At 41.6% G+C, this 18198-nt stretch overlaps 1 protein-coding gene across 1 annotated transcript; it reads left to right on the top strand.

The window, feature by feature from the left end:
* The first annotated feature begins 12254 nt into the window (after positions 1-12254).
* LOC143564666 (F-box/FBD/LRR-repeat protein At1g13570-like) lies at positions 12255-16398 on the top strand. Its single transcript, XM_077051871.1, has 4 exons — positions 12255-12895; positions 14020-14136; positions 14767-14922; positions 16093-16398. The coding sequence occupies exons 1-4, from the start codon at positions 12296-12298 to the stop codon at positions 16396-16398; spliced, it is 1179 nt and encodes a 392-aa protein (XP_076907986.1). The 5' UTR covers positions 12255-12295.
* Positions 16399-18198: the final 1800 nt, after the last annotated feature.

The raw sequence follows: 18198 nt of genomic DNA, 5'->3' as shown, positions 1-18198 counted from the left end.
AGATCGGATCAGAGAAACGGGTACCTGGGTCGGGTCGGATTCGGGGCAGATGTCACAGTCTCCCCTACTTTAAGAAATTTCGTCCCGAAATTTATCTCGAAGTAGGTTGCGCAGAGAACAGGTGCGGGTACTTGATCTTCATTTGATCTTCCCTTTCCCATGTAAACTCGGCTCCGCGCTTGGACTCCCAGCGAACTTTCACGATAGGGATGCGACTGCGCTTGGTTTGCTTAACCTCGCGATCCATAATCTCAACAGGCTTCTCAACGAAATGCATAGATTCATCAACTTGAACTTCATCAAGTGGAATGTGAAGGTTCTCGTTAGCTAAACACTTCTTGAGATTGGATACATGGAACGTTGGATGTACATTACTGAGCGCGGGCGGCAGGTCAAGTCTGTAGGCAACTTTTCCTACACGCGCGAGAATCTTAAATGGTCCAACATATCGAGGAGCAAGCTTACCCTTCTTCCCAAAGCGGACAACACCCTTCCAGGGCGACACTTTGAGGAGAACAAGATCACCAACTTGGAATTCGAGAGGCTTCCGTCTACGATCTGCGTAACTCTTCTGTCGGCTTCTGGCAGTCAGCAGATGATCACGGATCTTGGCGATTTTATCGGTTGTCTCTTGAACAAGTTCGGGTCCTGTGATTTGAGTTTCACCCACTTCGCTCCAACAGATCGGGGAGCGGCACTTACGACCGTAAAGTGCTTCAAATGGGGCCATACCGATACTGGAATGATAGCTGTTATTATAAGAGAACTCGATCAAAGGCAGGTGCGAATCCCAATTACCTCCAAAATCAAGAACACAAGATCGGAGCATATCCTCAAGAGTTTGAATAGTTCGCTCAGACTGACCGTCAGTCTGAGGATGATATGCCGTACTCATGTCCAAGCGAGTTCCTAGCGCAGATTGGAGAGATTTCCAAAAGCGAGATATAAAACGGCCATCGCGATCGGTTATGATGCTCAAAGGAGTACCATGGCGGCAGACAATTTCCTTGACATAAAGGTGCGCGAGTTGCTCAACTCGGTAGTTTTCACGAATGGGCAGAAAGTGAGCAGACTTAGTCAAACAATCCACTATTACCCAAATGCTATCATGTTTGCTTGCTGTCAAAGGTAACTTGGTAAGAAAGTCCATCGCTACACATTCCCATTTCCAGGTAGGAATTTCTGATTGTTCGAGCAAACCAGATGGGCGTTGATGTTCAGCTTTTACCTTAGAACAAGTCAGGCATTTAGCTACGAACACAGCAATATCCTTTTTCATACCGGGCCACCAATAAGTAATGCGCAAATCTTTGTACATCTTATCAGCGCCGGGATGAATAGAATACCGAGATTTGTGCGCTTCACTCAGGATATCAGCGCGAAGATTCTCATCAAAGGGAATCCAGATGCGATTAAGATAGCAGAGAATTCCACTCAGATTAGGGACAAAATGCGCTTCCGCGCCACACGCTAACTCGGCGCGAAGGTTACCATTACTGATGGATGCGCGCTGCGCGTCACGAATACGCGATTCAAGGTTGCTTTGAATCGGCGCGAAGTGAAGCTGTGTGCGCGGCAAGATACAGTTAAGATGGCAGGGTTTTCGGCTGAGCGCATCGGCTACCACATTAGCCTTACCAGGATGATACCGGATCTCACAATCGTAATCGCTGATGAGTTCGTTCCATCGGCGTTGCCTCATGTTAAGTTCCTTCTGATCAAAGATATGCTGAAGGCTTTTATGGTCAGTGTAAAGGATACACTTAGTACCATAAAGGTAGTGTCTCCAGATCTTCAAGGCAAAAACAACTGCGCCTAGTTCGAGGTCGTGAGTTGTATAATTCTTTTCATGAACCTTGAGTTGCCTCGATGCGTAAGCGATAACCTTGCCTCGTTGCATAAGAACACAACCGAGACCTTGGTTGGAGGCATCGCAGTACACGACAAAATCATCATTACCCTCAGGTAGCGCAAGGACAGGAGCTTCACACAACAAACGCTTGAGCGTTAGAAAGGCTTCTTCTTGCTTCGAGCCCCAAATATACGGTTTACCTTTGTGCGTTAGAGCTGTTAAAGGCAAAGCGATCTTTGAGAAGTTCGAAATAAATCGCCGGTAGTAACCAGCTAAGCCCAAAAAGGAACGGATTTCGGTAGGAGTAGATGGCGTGATCCAGTTCTTGATTGCTTCAATCTTGGATGGGTCGACATGAATACCCATCTTGTTCACAACATGGCCAAGAAACTATACTTCATCAGACCAAAATTCACACTTGGAAAGCTTAGCATAGAGTTGCTCAGCTCTAAGCTTTTGCAACACCAACCGAAGATGTTGCTCATGCTCGGCCTTGGTCTTAGAATACACCAGAACATCATCGATAAACACAATCACGAATTTATCCAAGAAAGGCCTACACACCCGATTCATTAGATCCATGAAAACGGCGGGTGCGTTGGTTAAACCGAAGGACATGACCAAGAATTCAAAATGGCCATAACGAGTTCGAAAAGCAGTCTTCGGAACATCTTCATCGCGGATGCGCAACTGGTGATAGCCAGAGCGGAGATCAATCTTGGAAAAACAAGAGGCACCTTGGAGTTGATCAAAGAGGTCGTCAATGCGCGGTAAGGGATACCGGTTCTTAATGGTGAGTTTGTTCAACTCGCGGTAATCAATACACATGCGAAACGATCCATCTTTCTTTTTAACGAACAACACCGGAGCGCCCCAGGGCGAAGAGCTAGGGCGAATGAATCCTTTAGCAGTCAACTCTTGAAGTTGGCTTGCCAATTCTTGCATCTCAGCGGGCGCAAGACGGTAAGGAGATTTAGCTACGGGGGAAGCACCAGGGACAAGATCAATACGGAACTCGACTTCACGAACGGGAGGGATACCAGGAAGATCATCAGGAAAAACTTCAGGGAAATCACGCACAACAGGGATATCGCGAAGCTTCTTCTTTCCTTCATCGGGTTTAACCACATGGGCTAAGAATGCAATACACCTTTTCCGCATGAGCCTTCGGGCTTCGGCGCAAGACATAAGCTTAAGACCACTGGAGGGTTTTTCGCCGTAGATATGAAGATCACCATTTTCTCGAGGTATGCGAATCATCTTCTTGGCGCAAATAACTTCGGCGCGATTATGCGTAAGCCAGTCCATACCAATGATAACATCAAAGCTTCCAAGAGGCATGGGGATGAGGTCGATTAGAAAATCGTTTTCGTTAAGGTTAAGCGTGCAATCTTTAATCACTGAGTTAATTAAAACAGTTTCACCATTAGCCAATTCAACTGAAAAATTTTCTTTTAAGTTATCGCGCGGTCGCGCAAGCTTCTGCTCAAACGCGCGAGAAATAAAACTTCGATCGGCGCTAGTATCAAAAAGTACAGAAGCATAAAATCCGTTAAGCAAAAATGTACCATTAACTACGTCATTATTCGCTTGCGCTTGGTGCGCGGTTATGTTAAAAGCTCGTCCGCGTGTCACTTGGTTCGAAATCTGGTTCACCGGATTCGCTTGCGTAATCTGAACTTGTAGCCTCGGGCATGCGTTCCGGAAATGACTGGGATCACCGCAGTTGAAGCACGATCTGGGTCGTGGGTTTTGGTAGGTTGGTTGTGGGTTCTGCGGGTAGACTGGTGGTGTTGGCGCAATTGGATTGGCGGGAAGGACTCTACAGTTTTCTGCAAGGTGACCAGCGCGGCCACATCGGTTACAAAGTCGACATGGGACTTGAGGTGGGTGGTGGAGTCTACAGGTTGGGCAAAAAGGGTGGTTTCCTGTGTAGGGTTTCTTAGTTGGCGGGGCAGGGAGTGCGGGATTGGTTAGGGCATAGTTGTGGACTACAGGGGGAGTTGGGTAGGTTGACAGTGGGTTAGGCGCGTAAACTGGAGGTTGGTAGATGGGTTGCTGGACTATGGGCGGGTTGGTAAGCGCGTAAGCTTGTCTGCGCCTACGTTTCGGGTTGTTATGGTGTGAGGGTTCAGGTTTGGTTTCTGTTGGTTCAGGGGCATATTTGGTAGGTTTGGTCTTCTCAGCTCCCCGCAGGAACAGGGTTCCTGCTCTGACATGGTTGTCGCTGAGCACAGCGGCCAACTCGATGGCATCAGAGAGGGTTAGTGGGTTCCTGGCCCATACAGAATCTTGGATTTCCATGGGGAGACCCCCAAGGAATTTCTCTATGGCTCGGCGGGAAGGGGTAACAAGGTGAGGGACAAGCAGGCTTAGTTCATGGAAGCGCGTCGCGTACTCGCGCGCTTCACCGCTGTATTGCTTAAGATTCCAAAATTCCTCCTCCAGGCGCTTAACTTCGTTGGGAGGGCAGAATTCTCGCGTCAGAATTTCCTTAAATTCCTCCCAGAGCATGCTGGAAGCAGCTTCTGCGCCACGCGCATGAGCTACTCCATTCCACCATGTAAGCGCTCTAGATTCCAGGACACTGGAAGCATATAGGGTTCGTCTGTCTGAGGGGCATTGGGTATGGAGGAAAGTGTTTTCAATCTTCTCGAGCCATTGGAGCATCACGGTGGCTCCTTCAAGCCCTGTGAATTTCGGAGGGTTACCCGCGTTAAAGGACTTAATGTTGTAACCAGAGGTGTTGGTATTGTTTTGGCTCAAAGCTTGGGCTATTGCGGCGGCCATTTCCTGGGAACGTTGCAGCGAACGTCTGCGCGAGGCTTCTCTCCTCAGATGGCGGCGTGATAGCGGAGGCATTCTATAAAAGTTTTAGTTTTGTTAATATCTTAGCGCAAAGTATAATCTTATAAAGCTTGGTTTCGCGGGATCAGTTACTGTCAAAAGTTAAAGTAAAATAAATGACCCAAAATGCAGACTTAATAAAGGTAACAAATTCGAATCAAGAATCGACAATTCATGTATCACCATGACTTTCCGAATTCCCAATTTAAAATATACGAGCAAACGAGTATTGGAGATTGACGATTCATGTATCACCATGACTTTTCAATCTTCAATATAAAATATACAAGAAAATGAGTATTGGAGGTTGACAATTCATGTATCACCATGACTTTTCAAGTCTCCAACCTCAGAACATAATCGTAAATGGAAATTGAAAATCAACTATTCATGTATCACCATGACTTTTCGGATTTTCAAATCCAACAAACGAATATGTAAGTAAAATCAATAAAAATCGAAATTCAACAAAAATCGAAATATCGCGGAATAAAACAAAATCATATACTGCGCAGGCGCGAGCATATTCATAAATAACGAGTAATTAACAATAAGCGCGCAAACATGAGATTTCTCTCATGCGCGAGAGGGGACTCTTAGGTATTCTAGGCCGTTACGTCTAACCACCTATCCTAAAGTCAACGAGCTCTGATACCAATCTGTAACATCCCGACCAAAGGCGGATTATACATCGGGGCGCCACATATTGTTTCATTACTCGTGACACTATTGGGTGTCAATATTTAATAAATACATTCATTCGCGCACGCGCAAAGTAGACATAAGATAACATAAATCATCATAAATCAATATATTATAAATCATAATATTCGAACTGCAATAACTTGTCTTGATACATTTTAATCTAGGTCCAAAATAAAGAACTTCCTACGTGTCCACAAGCTCCAAAACAGCTACTGCAACCCTGAACATGTGTTAAAATAAACGTCAAACACTTGCGTGTTGGTGAGAAATCAAGTTTAATACAATACATAGATAACAATAAATCTGCGCGCAACATGTGTATGTCTGGTTTTCAACAAGGGTGTAATCTGATCGGGACCAACTCTAAGATTCATAGACTGCCAGTGCTCACAATTGAGCTCACAAACAAGAAAGACTGTGCAAGTGTAAACAAAAGAGAAAATCATAAACGATAGTTCTCCCGTGTTCATCTAATGGTACCATGAGAACTGCGGAATAGACCGACAAGACGGTTAATGATCCACACATACAAATAAACAGCCAAGTCTACGTCCTCAACACATGGGATACTGCGCGACTAAAGTTCATAAACAGATTAAGACTCTAAGTTTGTACGAACACATGAACATCCCAAAACATTAAAATAAAAAGGGATTAGGTACGAGATTACTCACTTGATAAACGATGCGGTGTAAGATAAAGCAAGAACCAACTTTAAACAAGCACAAGTTAACCTATAAATAAGATTATTGTTTTAATGATTTGTTTTAAGTCTTGATTATAAGTTAGCATAATTAATAAGTAAATTATTATATATAATATATATTACCGGAAAAGCAGGGCAGAACAGGATAGAAGACGAAGGCAAAGAGAGAGGAGACGGCAGAGGAAGAACAACGGCAAGGAGCAAGAGAGAACAGGAGAGTTTAAGTGCTTTGTGTGTGTAGTGTTAGGAAATTAACATTATTATTTATAGGGAAACCCTAGGGAACACAATCCCTAGAAAAGGGGAAAAGATCTCCAAAAAGTAAAAGATTCCAAAAGCAAAAGATATCAAAAGATATGGCAGCTGCATGGGGCAAGATAAAGCTGACAGGGAACAGTAAAAAGCATGGGAGGATCAGATAAAGGTACTGGTCAAGCATGGAAAAAGCAGATCTCAAAAGATAATGTCAGTCACTTTTTCTGTCAACCAATGGGGTTGGTGCGCATGCTGCGCCAAAAGTGGCTTTTCAGACATAAGACAGGTTAGGTCAACAGCACAGAAGATAAGATATCACAAGCAAACAAGCAAGTTAAAACAGAAGAAAGGACACAAGACAGCGCGAGAAAGTTTCGAGCGCGAAGGCAGACACAGAAGGTCAAGAGAGCGCGAGCGCGAAGGCAGACAGAACCAACCTTTGCGCGCCGCGGAAAGAACTACATTTCTAAGCGCGCCGCGGGAAGAACTTTAATTCTAAGCGCGTCGCGTGAAGAACTATAATCCTTAGCGCGTCGCGGGAAGAACGGTATCCATAGCGCGTCGCGGGAAGAACTAAAATCCTGAGCGCGCTGCGGGGACAGTTCGTCTCGCATATCGCAGTAACAGGTGGTCTTCACGCAGGCTTCCTTGTAAGGAGTCTGGCGCGTGGAGCTGCGCAGACAACCTTAGGCGGGAAGGAACAAAGGACAGCAAAGAGGGAAACAAGGCTTAAGGGCGGGACAGCGATAAGAGGGAAAAGAAGGCGGAAAGAGAGAAGGAAGAGGGACAGGACGGCGGAAAGAAAGAAAGAGAAGGAGGCGGGAAGGAAAACATATTATTATTATTAAAAGTAAAATATAAGTATAAATAAATATTAAATCATAACAGAAAGAGATCGGATCAGAGAAACGGGTACCTGGGTCGGGTCGGATTCGGGGCAGATGTCACATAGGGAGTCTTTAAACTCAGCGGATATAAAACTTAGGTCAGCGCCAGTATCAAATAAGACAGATGCAAAATGGCCGTTAAGCAAAAACGTACCGGTTACCACGTTCGGCTCTTCTCTAGCTTCGCCCGCGCCGATCACAAAAGCTCTCCCGCGAGCTTGGTTTCCCTTTTGCGGGCAATCCCGACTAAAATGCCCTGGCTTCCCGCATGCGTAGCAGTTGTCGCTCGCTCCAGCTTCTCTGATACGGCAATTCATCGCCTTGTGCCCTGGTCTGCCACATTTGGCGCATTCGATTCTTGCGCATTCACCCTCGTGGTGATACTTGCATTTGCTGCACCATGGGCGAGGCCCGCTGTATCCTTTCCTTGATGGCTCCGCGGCTTGGATCGCGTAAACCCTTGCGCTCTCCTGCTTCTTGAACGGTGGCTGCTTGGAGTCGGACCCTCGGTGGTGAGAGTTCCATTTCCTCTTGGAGTCAGAGGTTCGCTGCTCGTTTCCGCGCGTAGTCAACATACCCGCACGGACCGTATCCCTTGTAAGGGTGATGGCCCGCGCTACCGCCTCATCAAAGGTTGGAGGCGCTGCGGCGTTGAGCGGAACCCTAACAACAGGAGGTAACCCAAAGATATACCTCTCGATCTTCTTTTCCTCCGTGTTTGCCATGTCTGGCACCAACTGGCAAAGCTCGTTGAACCGGTTGTTGTAGGCGTCAATATCCGTTCCTACCATGGTGTGGTTCCAGAATTCCTGTTGTAGACTTTGAATTTCTGCGCGAGAGCAGAACTTTCTCATCAACATTTCCTTCATCTCCTCCCAGGTCTTGTGAAGAGCAACTTCTCGCCCCATAGTCTTCACTTGAAGCTTCCACCAAGACGAAGCTGCTTCTTGGAACATGCAGGTTGCGTAAAGGACCTTCTGGTTCTCACTACATCCGCTAATGGAGAGAACTGTCTCCATCTTGTCAATCCAGTTGTAGAGCCCAATGGCCCCTTCGGTACCCTTGAATGGCCAAGGCCTACAGGCCATAAATGTCTTATAGGAGCACCCTTTGTCCAAGGCTCCTGATTCGGGTTCTGGGGTCTCGTTCTCCTGACGACCCTGACTAGATTCGGCCTTGCTGGCCTCATGTGTCGCGATCGCCTGCGCGATTATTTCCGCGAGTTCCTCGGGTGTCATGGTAATTCCCTTGGCTCTAGTTGGAGGCATTCTCGCTTTAAAAGAGAATGAAAATATATCAAACTTAGCGCATGTACTCTGAGCACATAATGTTCTTATCTTTATTCACTAGACACTGTGTGACCCGTGTTCCTAAGTGTGTGTATAGTTTCTTTTGAAAATATTTTCTTTGAAAAATATTTCATGCGATTCCCCAACGGTTATAGTCTAGGTTAAAACTTCTTTTCCTAGTTCGCTATAACCAGTGCTTTGATACCAATCTGTCACACCCGGCCCTGAACGGCGGAAACAGCCGGGCGCGCGCGAGTGGGGATTGATAATTAAGCACGGGCCATTGCAAACATTCAAAGTAAAATTTTCATTGCGCATGAAATGTTTAATACAAATACATTACATTGTTTAAAAATTACATAAAAACATCCAAGTATAAAAACTGTTGAAGATTTCCACGCCATATCCCCTTGCGCGGCGGGAACAACCGCGCGCATCGAAGGGATAGAACTAAAATCTTCCAAAAAGCTAATTTTAGATGTTCAGCGTGAGGTGCTCTAAGTGTGACTCCATGCGCTACCTAGTTATCTCCTGAAAGACACGTAAAACATTTGAATCAGTATAAACTGAGTGAGTTCACAAGTTTTAGTAACTTGATAAATCGTATTGCATCATAGTCTTGATAAAAATCATATTGAAACACATTTCTGATTTCATGTCTAAACATATGCTTGATAAACCGTATGAAAACATAGATCTGACAACATATTTCTGATAGAACCGTTCCGCGGGTTACGCGCGAACGTCTCTGAAAAACGTGCTCGTCCATGCAAAGTGGCGCTGCCACTACGAGCTAAAATAATGTAATAACGTCCCGCGGGTTACGCGTGGACATTTCTGAAAAACCGTGCTCGTCTATGCAAAGAGGCGCTGCCCCTACGAGCTAATCAATAATTCCGTCCCGCGGGTTACGCGCGGACGTTGTGCCGGAAAACAAGGCGCTCGTCCATGCAAAGAGGTGCGACCCCTACGAGCGGGCTCAATCCCATAGTACTGCCCCATCCTAGGCACTCGTCCATGCAAAGAGGTGCGACCCCTACGAGTGGGTGGATCAAACCAGCAGTCCCTACCCTTAGAGTTCCACTGGTAAAGTGATCACTTACTCGAATTCTGGCGCACATACATCGTAAACCATAGATAACCGTTTGCATTGCTCATTATGAAACATAATTTAAACACACTCGTTTGCATAACTTGTAAGTATACCATGATAAATCGTTATTTAAGTACGTGTCCCTCGCCCCGAAAACAGTTTAAAAACAGTGAAAATAGTGAAAATAGGGGCTGTGAGACTCACCTGTGGTTCTTGTTAAGGGATTAATCGAGATTCGGGTTTTCTTGGTGTTGGCCTCGGAATTGAAGGTCTAGTAACAGGATCGGAAATGAAAACAACGGATGCTTGGGAGATGATTAGTGCAAGTTTGCAGTTCTTAAGAGAGAAGTTTGAAGTGTGTTAGGGTGATAATTTGGGTTACATATTTATAGGCAAGATTTAGGGAACACAATTCCTTGCTTTAGGGGATTGTAATCTTTTCATATCTAGGTGTAATGATGATAAAGTATGGAAATTATTATTATTTATTTAAAAGTGGAGGTGATTGGTCCTAGGGAGTGGATAAAAGATTCTGATTTGATTTGGACAGGACATGCAGGTCTGTGGTTGGTGAGAGTAGGGTGGCTGACAGTTGACTTTTCATGTTACAGTATGCTTTTTCAGGTGCTTTTGTCAGTGTACAGTAAAAAGTGGAAATCTCTGAAACACGCTACTGTTTCCTTTTTGGGCGGGAATAATCCCCTTATATCTGGAGATTAGGCTAAGTGTTCTGCGCGTATAGCTTTGTGCGCATAGCTTTCTGCGTGAAGGACATTTCTTTGCTGCGGGTAGGTACGTAACCTTCTCGCAGTTAGGGACATTGAGTTTCATTTGTAGATTCTCCAGGTGGTCTTGGTATTTCAACATAGTGATCAGTTATGTTGAAGTCAATTCCATCTTGGAGCTTCAGACAAACTAACTCTCAATGTTCCCGCCATGCGGGGAGGTTAGTTTTCCTTCCGCACGCGCATAAACGATTTAGGATGCACCCGCCTTAGCATCATGCGGGACGGTCAACCCATTAGACAACATAAAGTTAAGTTACATGAAAACATAAAGCCAAAACATTCGCGCATGGCGCATATAACATATGCCCACGCTGGTTCTTACATCGCGCGTTCGCGCAGGGCGCACATAACGTGTCCGTGCTGACTATAACATAGGGCGCTCGCGCAGGGCGCACATAACACATGCCCGCGCTGATTCTAATATAGCGCGTTCGCGCAGGGCGCACATAACACATGCCCGCGCTGATTCTAATATAGCGCGCATAATATTCACAATCACCTAATTATTAGGTTGATTACTTAGTTATAGGATTGGGAAATTACCGGGTGTCACAGTTTCGGTTACATGTGTTATTGAACTGGAACTAAAACAAAAAAACTAAAATCTTGAGGTGGACAAATGGGGTGGAACCGGTTGGTAAAACTTGATTGTTGGTAAAACCCAATCGTAATCGATTCCTGGCGTTGAAGCGGTTACTCTACGCGAACTCGGTTGATTTCCGTCACGTTCGAAATTGTATCGGTACTAAAAAAATTAGCATTCGGTTGGTTTTCATTACGTTCGCTATGTTACTAGAACTAAAACAAACGCGGTGAGTTCTTGCGTGTCCGGACGGTTTCCGTCATTTTGTTACGACACCATAACCAAAACAAAACATAAACGAAATTAGTTTTTGATCAATTTTTGATAAGTACGTTACGGACTTGAACCATAAAAAAAAACAAAGCCTCAGTCACCAATAAGGGCCCATTAGGAACTTTGCGGCACCAAACAGCTTGGGTATGAATATTTAAATTCAATTTTGAAAGCATTTGACGTCCGTTGTGTGCTCAAACCGAAGCAAAATAGACGCTTCAGTCACTTGACAATGAAACCTTAAATCGGATATATGACGATGACTCCAATTTGTCAAATTGTTTGCTGATTCATTTGAACTCCAGCATAAAACAGAGGTAATTAATTTTTATTCAGTTTTTTTTTTTTTTAATTTCAAATTACACAACTTATGACTTTGTTGTTTGTTAGAAACATCAATTTAGTCAAAATATTTGATTAATATATATTTGATTTGAGTAAATTTTTGGTTTTATTTAAATCCCCAAATTTAGTCAAGAGGTGTTTGGGATTGCTTAGGCATGTAAACGAACCGAACGAACACGAACACTTGAACAAATATTTTTATTCATGTTCGTTTATTTAAAAAATGAACAAGTTCCTGTTCGTTTATGGTCGTTTGTTTAAAATCTAAACAAATAGTTTACGAAAATTGATGAACATAAATGAACAAATATTAAACCTATAAATAGATAACTCATCCGGATAATATTTAATTATTTTCTATTAATATATAAACGAACATAACTAAGCGAACGTAAACGAACATTCACGAGGTGTTCGTCTTCGCTCGTTTAATTAAGCGAACACAAATATTTTGTTCATGTTCGTTCGTTTATTAAATAAACGAACTTCCCCGGCGAACAGTTCACCGAACGTTCGGTTCGTTTACAGGCCAAAGATTGCTTATTTTACCCTACTTATAATTTTTCCAAAAAGTTAAAAGGTGTTTCGAAAAGCTAAACTTTATGAGGGGATAAATTTATGTGGAGCATATTTACACTGTTTTGGATACTTTGCAGCGGTATCGGTTTCGTTATGGAGTATGAAAACCCAACAAGCCGACAATGCCTAAGCCCGGATATCATCAGCAACATTCCTCAAAACATAATTGAGAGTATTCTAAGTCGTATGCCACTCCGAGATGCGGTGAGAACGAGCGTTTTGTCAAAGAAATGGCGGTATAGCTGGCGGGGCATGCCCAGACTTACATTTACACACAAGATGGCCAGATTACTATCAACTTCTGGTTGTTCGGAGTTGAAGTGCGAGCTTGCGAAAGCCATCTATCATGTTTTGTTATTGCACAAGGGTCCCCAGATACTAGAGTTCAAATGTTTGGTTAGTTTTCTTCATATGGAATCCGAGTTTGCGCAGATAATAAGTTATCTTGCTATGAGAAACTGTGTGAAAGAACTGAGTTTCACTAATGATAATAGTTCCTACAAGCTTCCGAGTTCGTTCTTTTCGTTGCAAGGACTAGAACGTTTGCTTCTCCAAAGCTGTACTTTTGAACCACCATTGACGGTTAACGGATTTAGTCAGCTGAAAAGAATTGTATTTGGTAATGTTGAGGTTACTGCTCAGGTACTTCAGCGGTTCCTCTCCAAGTGCCCGCTGCTTGAGGAGTTCATATTGGTAACCAACGATTTAGGAACTTACTTCAACTATAATATTAGGGGTGCAAACGAGCCGAGCCGAGCCTGAGCTCGACTAGGCTCGAGCTTGGCTCGTTTAGCTTACACAGAGCTCGAGCTCGGCTCGTTTCGAGCTCTATTTTCAAAGCTCGAGCTCGGCTCGTGAGTAGATTTTCAAGCTCGAGCTAAGCTCGGGCTCGGCTCGTTTACTATATATCAACTATATTTTATATAATTATAAAATATATAAAATATTTTGGCTTGGGCCGAGAGGATTAAGCATGATTTGCTAGATTTGCACCTCTTCAAGGACATGGTTGAGGATAGGAATTCTTGGAGACGCAGGATTAAGGCTAAGGACTTTTAGGAGAAACGTAGAGTTTTGATTTTATTTCTATCATAGGGGGCGTTTCTTCACCTTTTTTCGAGTGAAAAATGATATATTATTATAATATCTTATCCTCAAATTAGTATTTATAACACATATTTAGTATTAAGTGCTAATATCACTATTATTTATTAATTTTCCATATTTAGTATCACTATTATTACTAATATCACTATTGTTGATCTATTCATTACTAATATCACTATTATTACTATAACACATATTAGTATTCGTTACTAATATCACTATTATTTTTGATCTCATGCATATGGTTTTCGAGCCAGGGGTCCGGGTCTCTCTGGAAGCAACCTCTCTATCCCTTGGGATGGAGGTACGGTTTGCCTGCATCCCGCCCTCCCCAGACCCTGCTAACAGTTTTGCTATTGGAGGGATTTATACTGGGTATGGTTGTTTTTATATAATTATAATTATTTTTATATATTTTTTTTCTATTATAACTTTATATATAACATAAGATATATTATTTAGTTATTTTTTTATTTTTTCAAACATTATATATATTAATTAATAATTATTAAATATATATTTTAAAATTTTATATAAATGGCAGGCTCGTTTAGGCTCGCGAGCCGGCTTGAGCTTGATAAGTGAAGCTCGGGCTCGGGCTTGATTAAGCTCGGCTCGATCGAGCTTTTTAATGAGCTGATCTCGAGTAGCTCGGCTCATTTGCACCCCTATATAATATGATGTTTATAAACGTATTTTAATGTATGCAGATTGGAACTCAAGAAAATGACTTTGCAGCAGAAGGAACAAACAAGTTTTCGTTTGTTGATCTCTTCTCCTATATGCCTTTGATTAAGACTTTGGCTATCTCAAAGTATTTTATGAAGGTAATATTTAGGTTAAAGATTAATCACATTTACCTAGGGGTGGCAAATGTGACCCATTGGGTTGAATGGGTTGTATTAAAATGTATATAATGGGTCAGAATGAATCGAACTAAAAAAAGAGAATGATTGAAATGGGTCAAAACGGGTTGACATTTCTTGAGGTTTTTTTTATGGAACGAGAAAAACGGAGGAAACTTTTTAGTTTTTTACTTTTTTAGTTTTTGATTTATATTTAGAGTTATGATTTTTTAATTATTTTTTTTGAATATTTTAATGAGGGGTTTTTGAAATGGGTCAAAATGGGTTGAGACTTGAGATTTCAGAAACCCCTTATTAAAAAATTCAAAAAAAAAAAAATAAATAAAAAATCATAACTTAAAATATAAATCAAAAACTAAAAAAATAAAAAAAAACTAAAAAGTTTCCTCCGTTTTTCTCGTTCCATTTAAAAAAAAAACCTCAAGAAATGTCAACCCTTTTTGACCCATTTCAATCCTTTACTTTTTTTAGTCTGACCCATTATATACATTTTAATACAACCCATTCAACCCAATGGGTCACATTTGCCACCCCTACATCTAACATAAGAATATTGTGTTAGCTAATTTTGACTTTCGTATACGGTTAAAGTACTTGTGTGCAGGCGCCTCACCACACTATCTTCCAACTTCACTAGTCCATCTCAAATGTATGGTTTGGGATGTGTGCTTGACGGAACAAAACGTGATATCTTTCACCCTTTGTATGCTCAGGAGCTCCCCTGTGTTGAAGAAAATTGCTTTTCGGGTAGATAGTTTTATTATTATTATTATTTTAGGGTTGTCATAACATGTCGGACACGACACGGTAGATGACCTGTTGTGCTAAACACGAACACGACACGATAACTAATCGTGTCATTTTTTCCAAACACGAACACTAATCTGTTTAGTAACAGGTTAACCTGTTAAGATCTGTTAAGGGACCTGTTTAAAGACAATTAATAATGCATGTGTGACTAAACCAAAATATTCAAAACGACCATAAAAGTCTTAATTAATAGATAATCCATAACATATTTGAAACAAAAAACCACAAATCCATAGCATACTTGAAACAAAAGACGACAAATCCATAACTTACTTGAAATGAAAACCATATAAGCATAGCATAACATCCATAAAAAACATAATATTGGGTTCTGACAGGTAGGGGCGCAAACGAGCCGAGCTGCTCGCGAGCTATTAGAGATCGGCTTGTTAAAAAGCTCGATTGAGTCGAGCTTAATCGAGCCCGAGCTCGAGCCTAAAAGTAAGCTCGTTTAATAACCGAGCCCGAGCTTCACTTATCGAGCTCGAGCAGGCTCACGAGCCTAAACTAGCCTGTCATTTATATAATTTTTTAAAATATATATTAAATAATAATTAACTAATATATATAATGTTATGAAAAATATATAAAAATAATTATAATTATATATAAAAATAATTGATAAATAATAAACGAGCCAAGCTCGAGACGAGCTCGAGCTTGAGAATCTACTCACTAGCTCGAGCTTTGAAAATAGAGCTCGAAACGAGCCGAGCTCGAGCTCGAGCTTTGTATAAGTTAAACGAGCCAAGCTCGAGCCTAGTCGAGCTCGGTCTCGGCTCGGCTCGTTTGCACCCCTACTGACGGGCATTAATAAAATGTCGTTTGTAAGTATGACTTTTGGTTGAAGACTTTAGGAGTGTGTATATATTTATTTTTTAAAATAAAAATCTACACAGGTTACTAACAGGTTAACAGGTTTTTAACCTGTTAGGACATGAATTTAAACTGGTCGACCTGTTTAAGACACGAAACCTGTTAAGCTCAAATCCAAACCTGTTAAAACCCGTGTCGTGTCGTGTTGTGTTAACAGGTCTGTGTCATAAATTGACAGCCCTAGTGTTTCTTTACACTGTTATTGACATTTTTAACACGATTTCTAATTAGATGTATGATAATGAGAAGTTGCCTGTTCAAAAAACTCGCACCAACTTTCTTGACCCGGAGAATCACCCAGACTTGAAGTTGGATCGTCTTGAGACATTGGATATAAGAATGTTTAGTAGCTTACCTGTTGAGATGGAATTTGTGAAGCTCATCATGACCAAGTCACCTGTGCTAAAGAACGTTCGAATTGAGCTTGATGCCGATGTTTCTGTTGATGAGCAGAAGATACTTATGGACATGCTGCTACTACTCCCATTTCCACAGGCATCACCTTCTGCAAAGTTAACCGTTGTACGCCCATATTAAGGATTGCCGTAGTGTAATGCTTTTATGGACTATTTTGTATGTTTTTCAGGATTCCCTTTTGTGTTGAAATGTTAGTTTGTCTTGTAACATGTCTAAAACTCGCATTTGAAGTATACTATCTTGATCTTGAGCCCAAGTGAGTCTCTTATCTAGCTTTATTTACATATTGGTTTATGAACTTTTCTTTTTCATGGTTGGGCCTTTTTTTTCCCACTTGTTCAATCTTAATTTACATGATTTGGGCATAGGGCTGTAATTGAGTCGAGTCGAGCCAAGGTGTGCTCGAGCTCGAGCTTGAACTTAATCGAGTTGGCTTGAACTCGGTTCGTTTTCTTTATCGATCTGGAAAACTGAGCTCGAGCTCGGCTCGTTTAAAGCTCGAGCTGTCGAGCCGGACTCCTTTAATTTTTTAAAATTTTTATTCTTTATTTTTTTTATTTTACAAATTCTGATATATAAAAGACAAAAGTTATAATTTTAGCATACATATTATATAAAATTTATAAACTAGAAAATTTATAACCTTATAAGATTTACTTTTGTCATTTTTTATAAGGTTTTAGGGATCGAATAGCATAATATATGTATAACTTTTATTTATTTACTTTTTGGTATGCCATTATTATATATAGATATTAAAATTTAGGGTTTAATTTAAATGAGCCAACGAGCCGAGCTAACGAGTCGAGCCAAGACCGAGCCACGAGCCGAGCTAACCCTGGCTCGAGCTCGGCTTGTTTAGAAATCGAGCCGAGTAGAGTGGAGCTCATTTAGAATCGAGCTTTTTTCGAGCTATTTTCGTACGAGCCACGGACTTTTGAACAGCCATATTTGGGCATAGTTAATCTAATATACAGCTATTGAAAAAGTCATCTTTTGTCAACTCTCATATGTGATGTTTGGTTGTTAATAGTCAAGTGAACACTTTATTTTTTACTGGCATAGAGGTCAACTCCAGTAATTATTTTGTTAGTACTGCTGGCTTTTGAAGGATGTTATGCCCATGCAAATATTTTGCTCTGGTTTTGGAGTTGCATTTTAAAGAGGTAGATGATGGGGAAAGGATAACACTGTGATTAACACTTATGTTTGAAGGAAGGTTGCTCATCATATCCGAAGGTGTACAAACCGGTTCCAAAGTAAAAAACCTGTTCAGGTTGAAACCGGTTCAATTGGTCAACAAAAAGTCAAACCAGGTTGAGTACAAAACGGTATTTCAACCGGTTTTTGTTGGTTTTTACTTGTTGGTTTTTACTTGAAACCAATTTTAATCAATGTTTTATTGTTTTAAGAACCAGTTTATACCCACCGTAATACCAGTTAAACTACTGGATGCTGGGCATGTGGACGGTACGTTTTAGCCCATAAATTAGACGAACAGTTTGTAATTGAACCGCCGGTAGTACCGGTTTATACCGCCATATCGGTTTAAGCCCAAAGAAAATTTTATTGTTTAGACTTTAAACCAAAGTCTATTAGCGTCTCATATATTCCTCCGATTAAAGTTTTAACCAAATGGCCTTTCCTACATGCCATCAAATCCATCAATCGGATCCAGATTCGGTATTTTGGGTTACAGATACGATTCGGTTTTCGGTTAAGCTAATGAGCGGGTCCGATGATGTTTGAAGAACAAAACAAGTTGGTTGGAAGTTAACCGTTGGAAAAATTGTGAATAAAGCTGAATTTTCGTTCTTTCCTTATTTCTAGTACTGTTTGTTTATTTCCGTTAGTTGTTTATGCATTTAAAGCATAATGAAGCTTTTCAATATTCTCTTATGTCTGCTCAAAGCCTACACT

This window comes from Bidens hawaiensis, unplaced genomic scaffold (genome assembly GCF_021521415.1).
Source record: "Bidens hawaiensis isolate Kalapana, Puna unplaced genomic scaffold, B.hawaiensis_p1.1 tig00022145_1, whole genome shotgun sequence".
In the NCBI taxonomy this organism is placed as follows: Eukaryota; Viridiplantae; Streptophyta; class Magnoliopsida; order Asterales; family Asteraceae; genus Bidens; species Bidens hawaiensis.
Note: the sequence above shows the minus strand (reverse complement) of the source record. Positions and strands in the feature narration are given on the sequence as shown.

What these genes read in the sequence shown, in the direction of transcription:
- LOC143564666 (XM_077051871.1), top strand. Translation starts at nt 12,296, where the DNA reads ATGGAGTATGAAAACCCAACAAGCCGACAATGCCTAAGCCCGGATATC. An exon ending in TCTCAAAGTATTTTATGAAG is followed by an intron (nt 14,137 to 14,766) that starts GTAATATTTAGG and finishes ATACGGTTAAAG; the next exon opens with TACTTGTGTGCAGGCGCCTC. An exon ending in TGAAGAAAATTGCTTTTCGG is followed by an intron (nt 14,923 to 16,092) that starts GTAGATAGTTTT and finishes ATTTCTAATTAG; the next exon opens with ATGTATGATAATGAGAAGTT.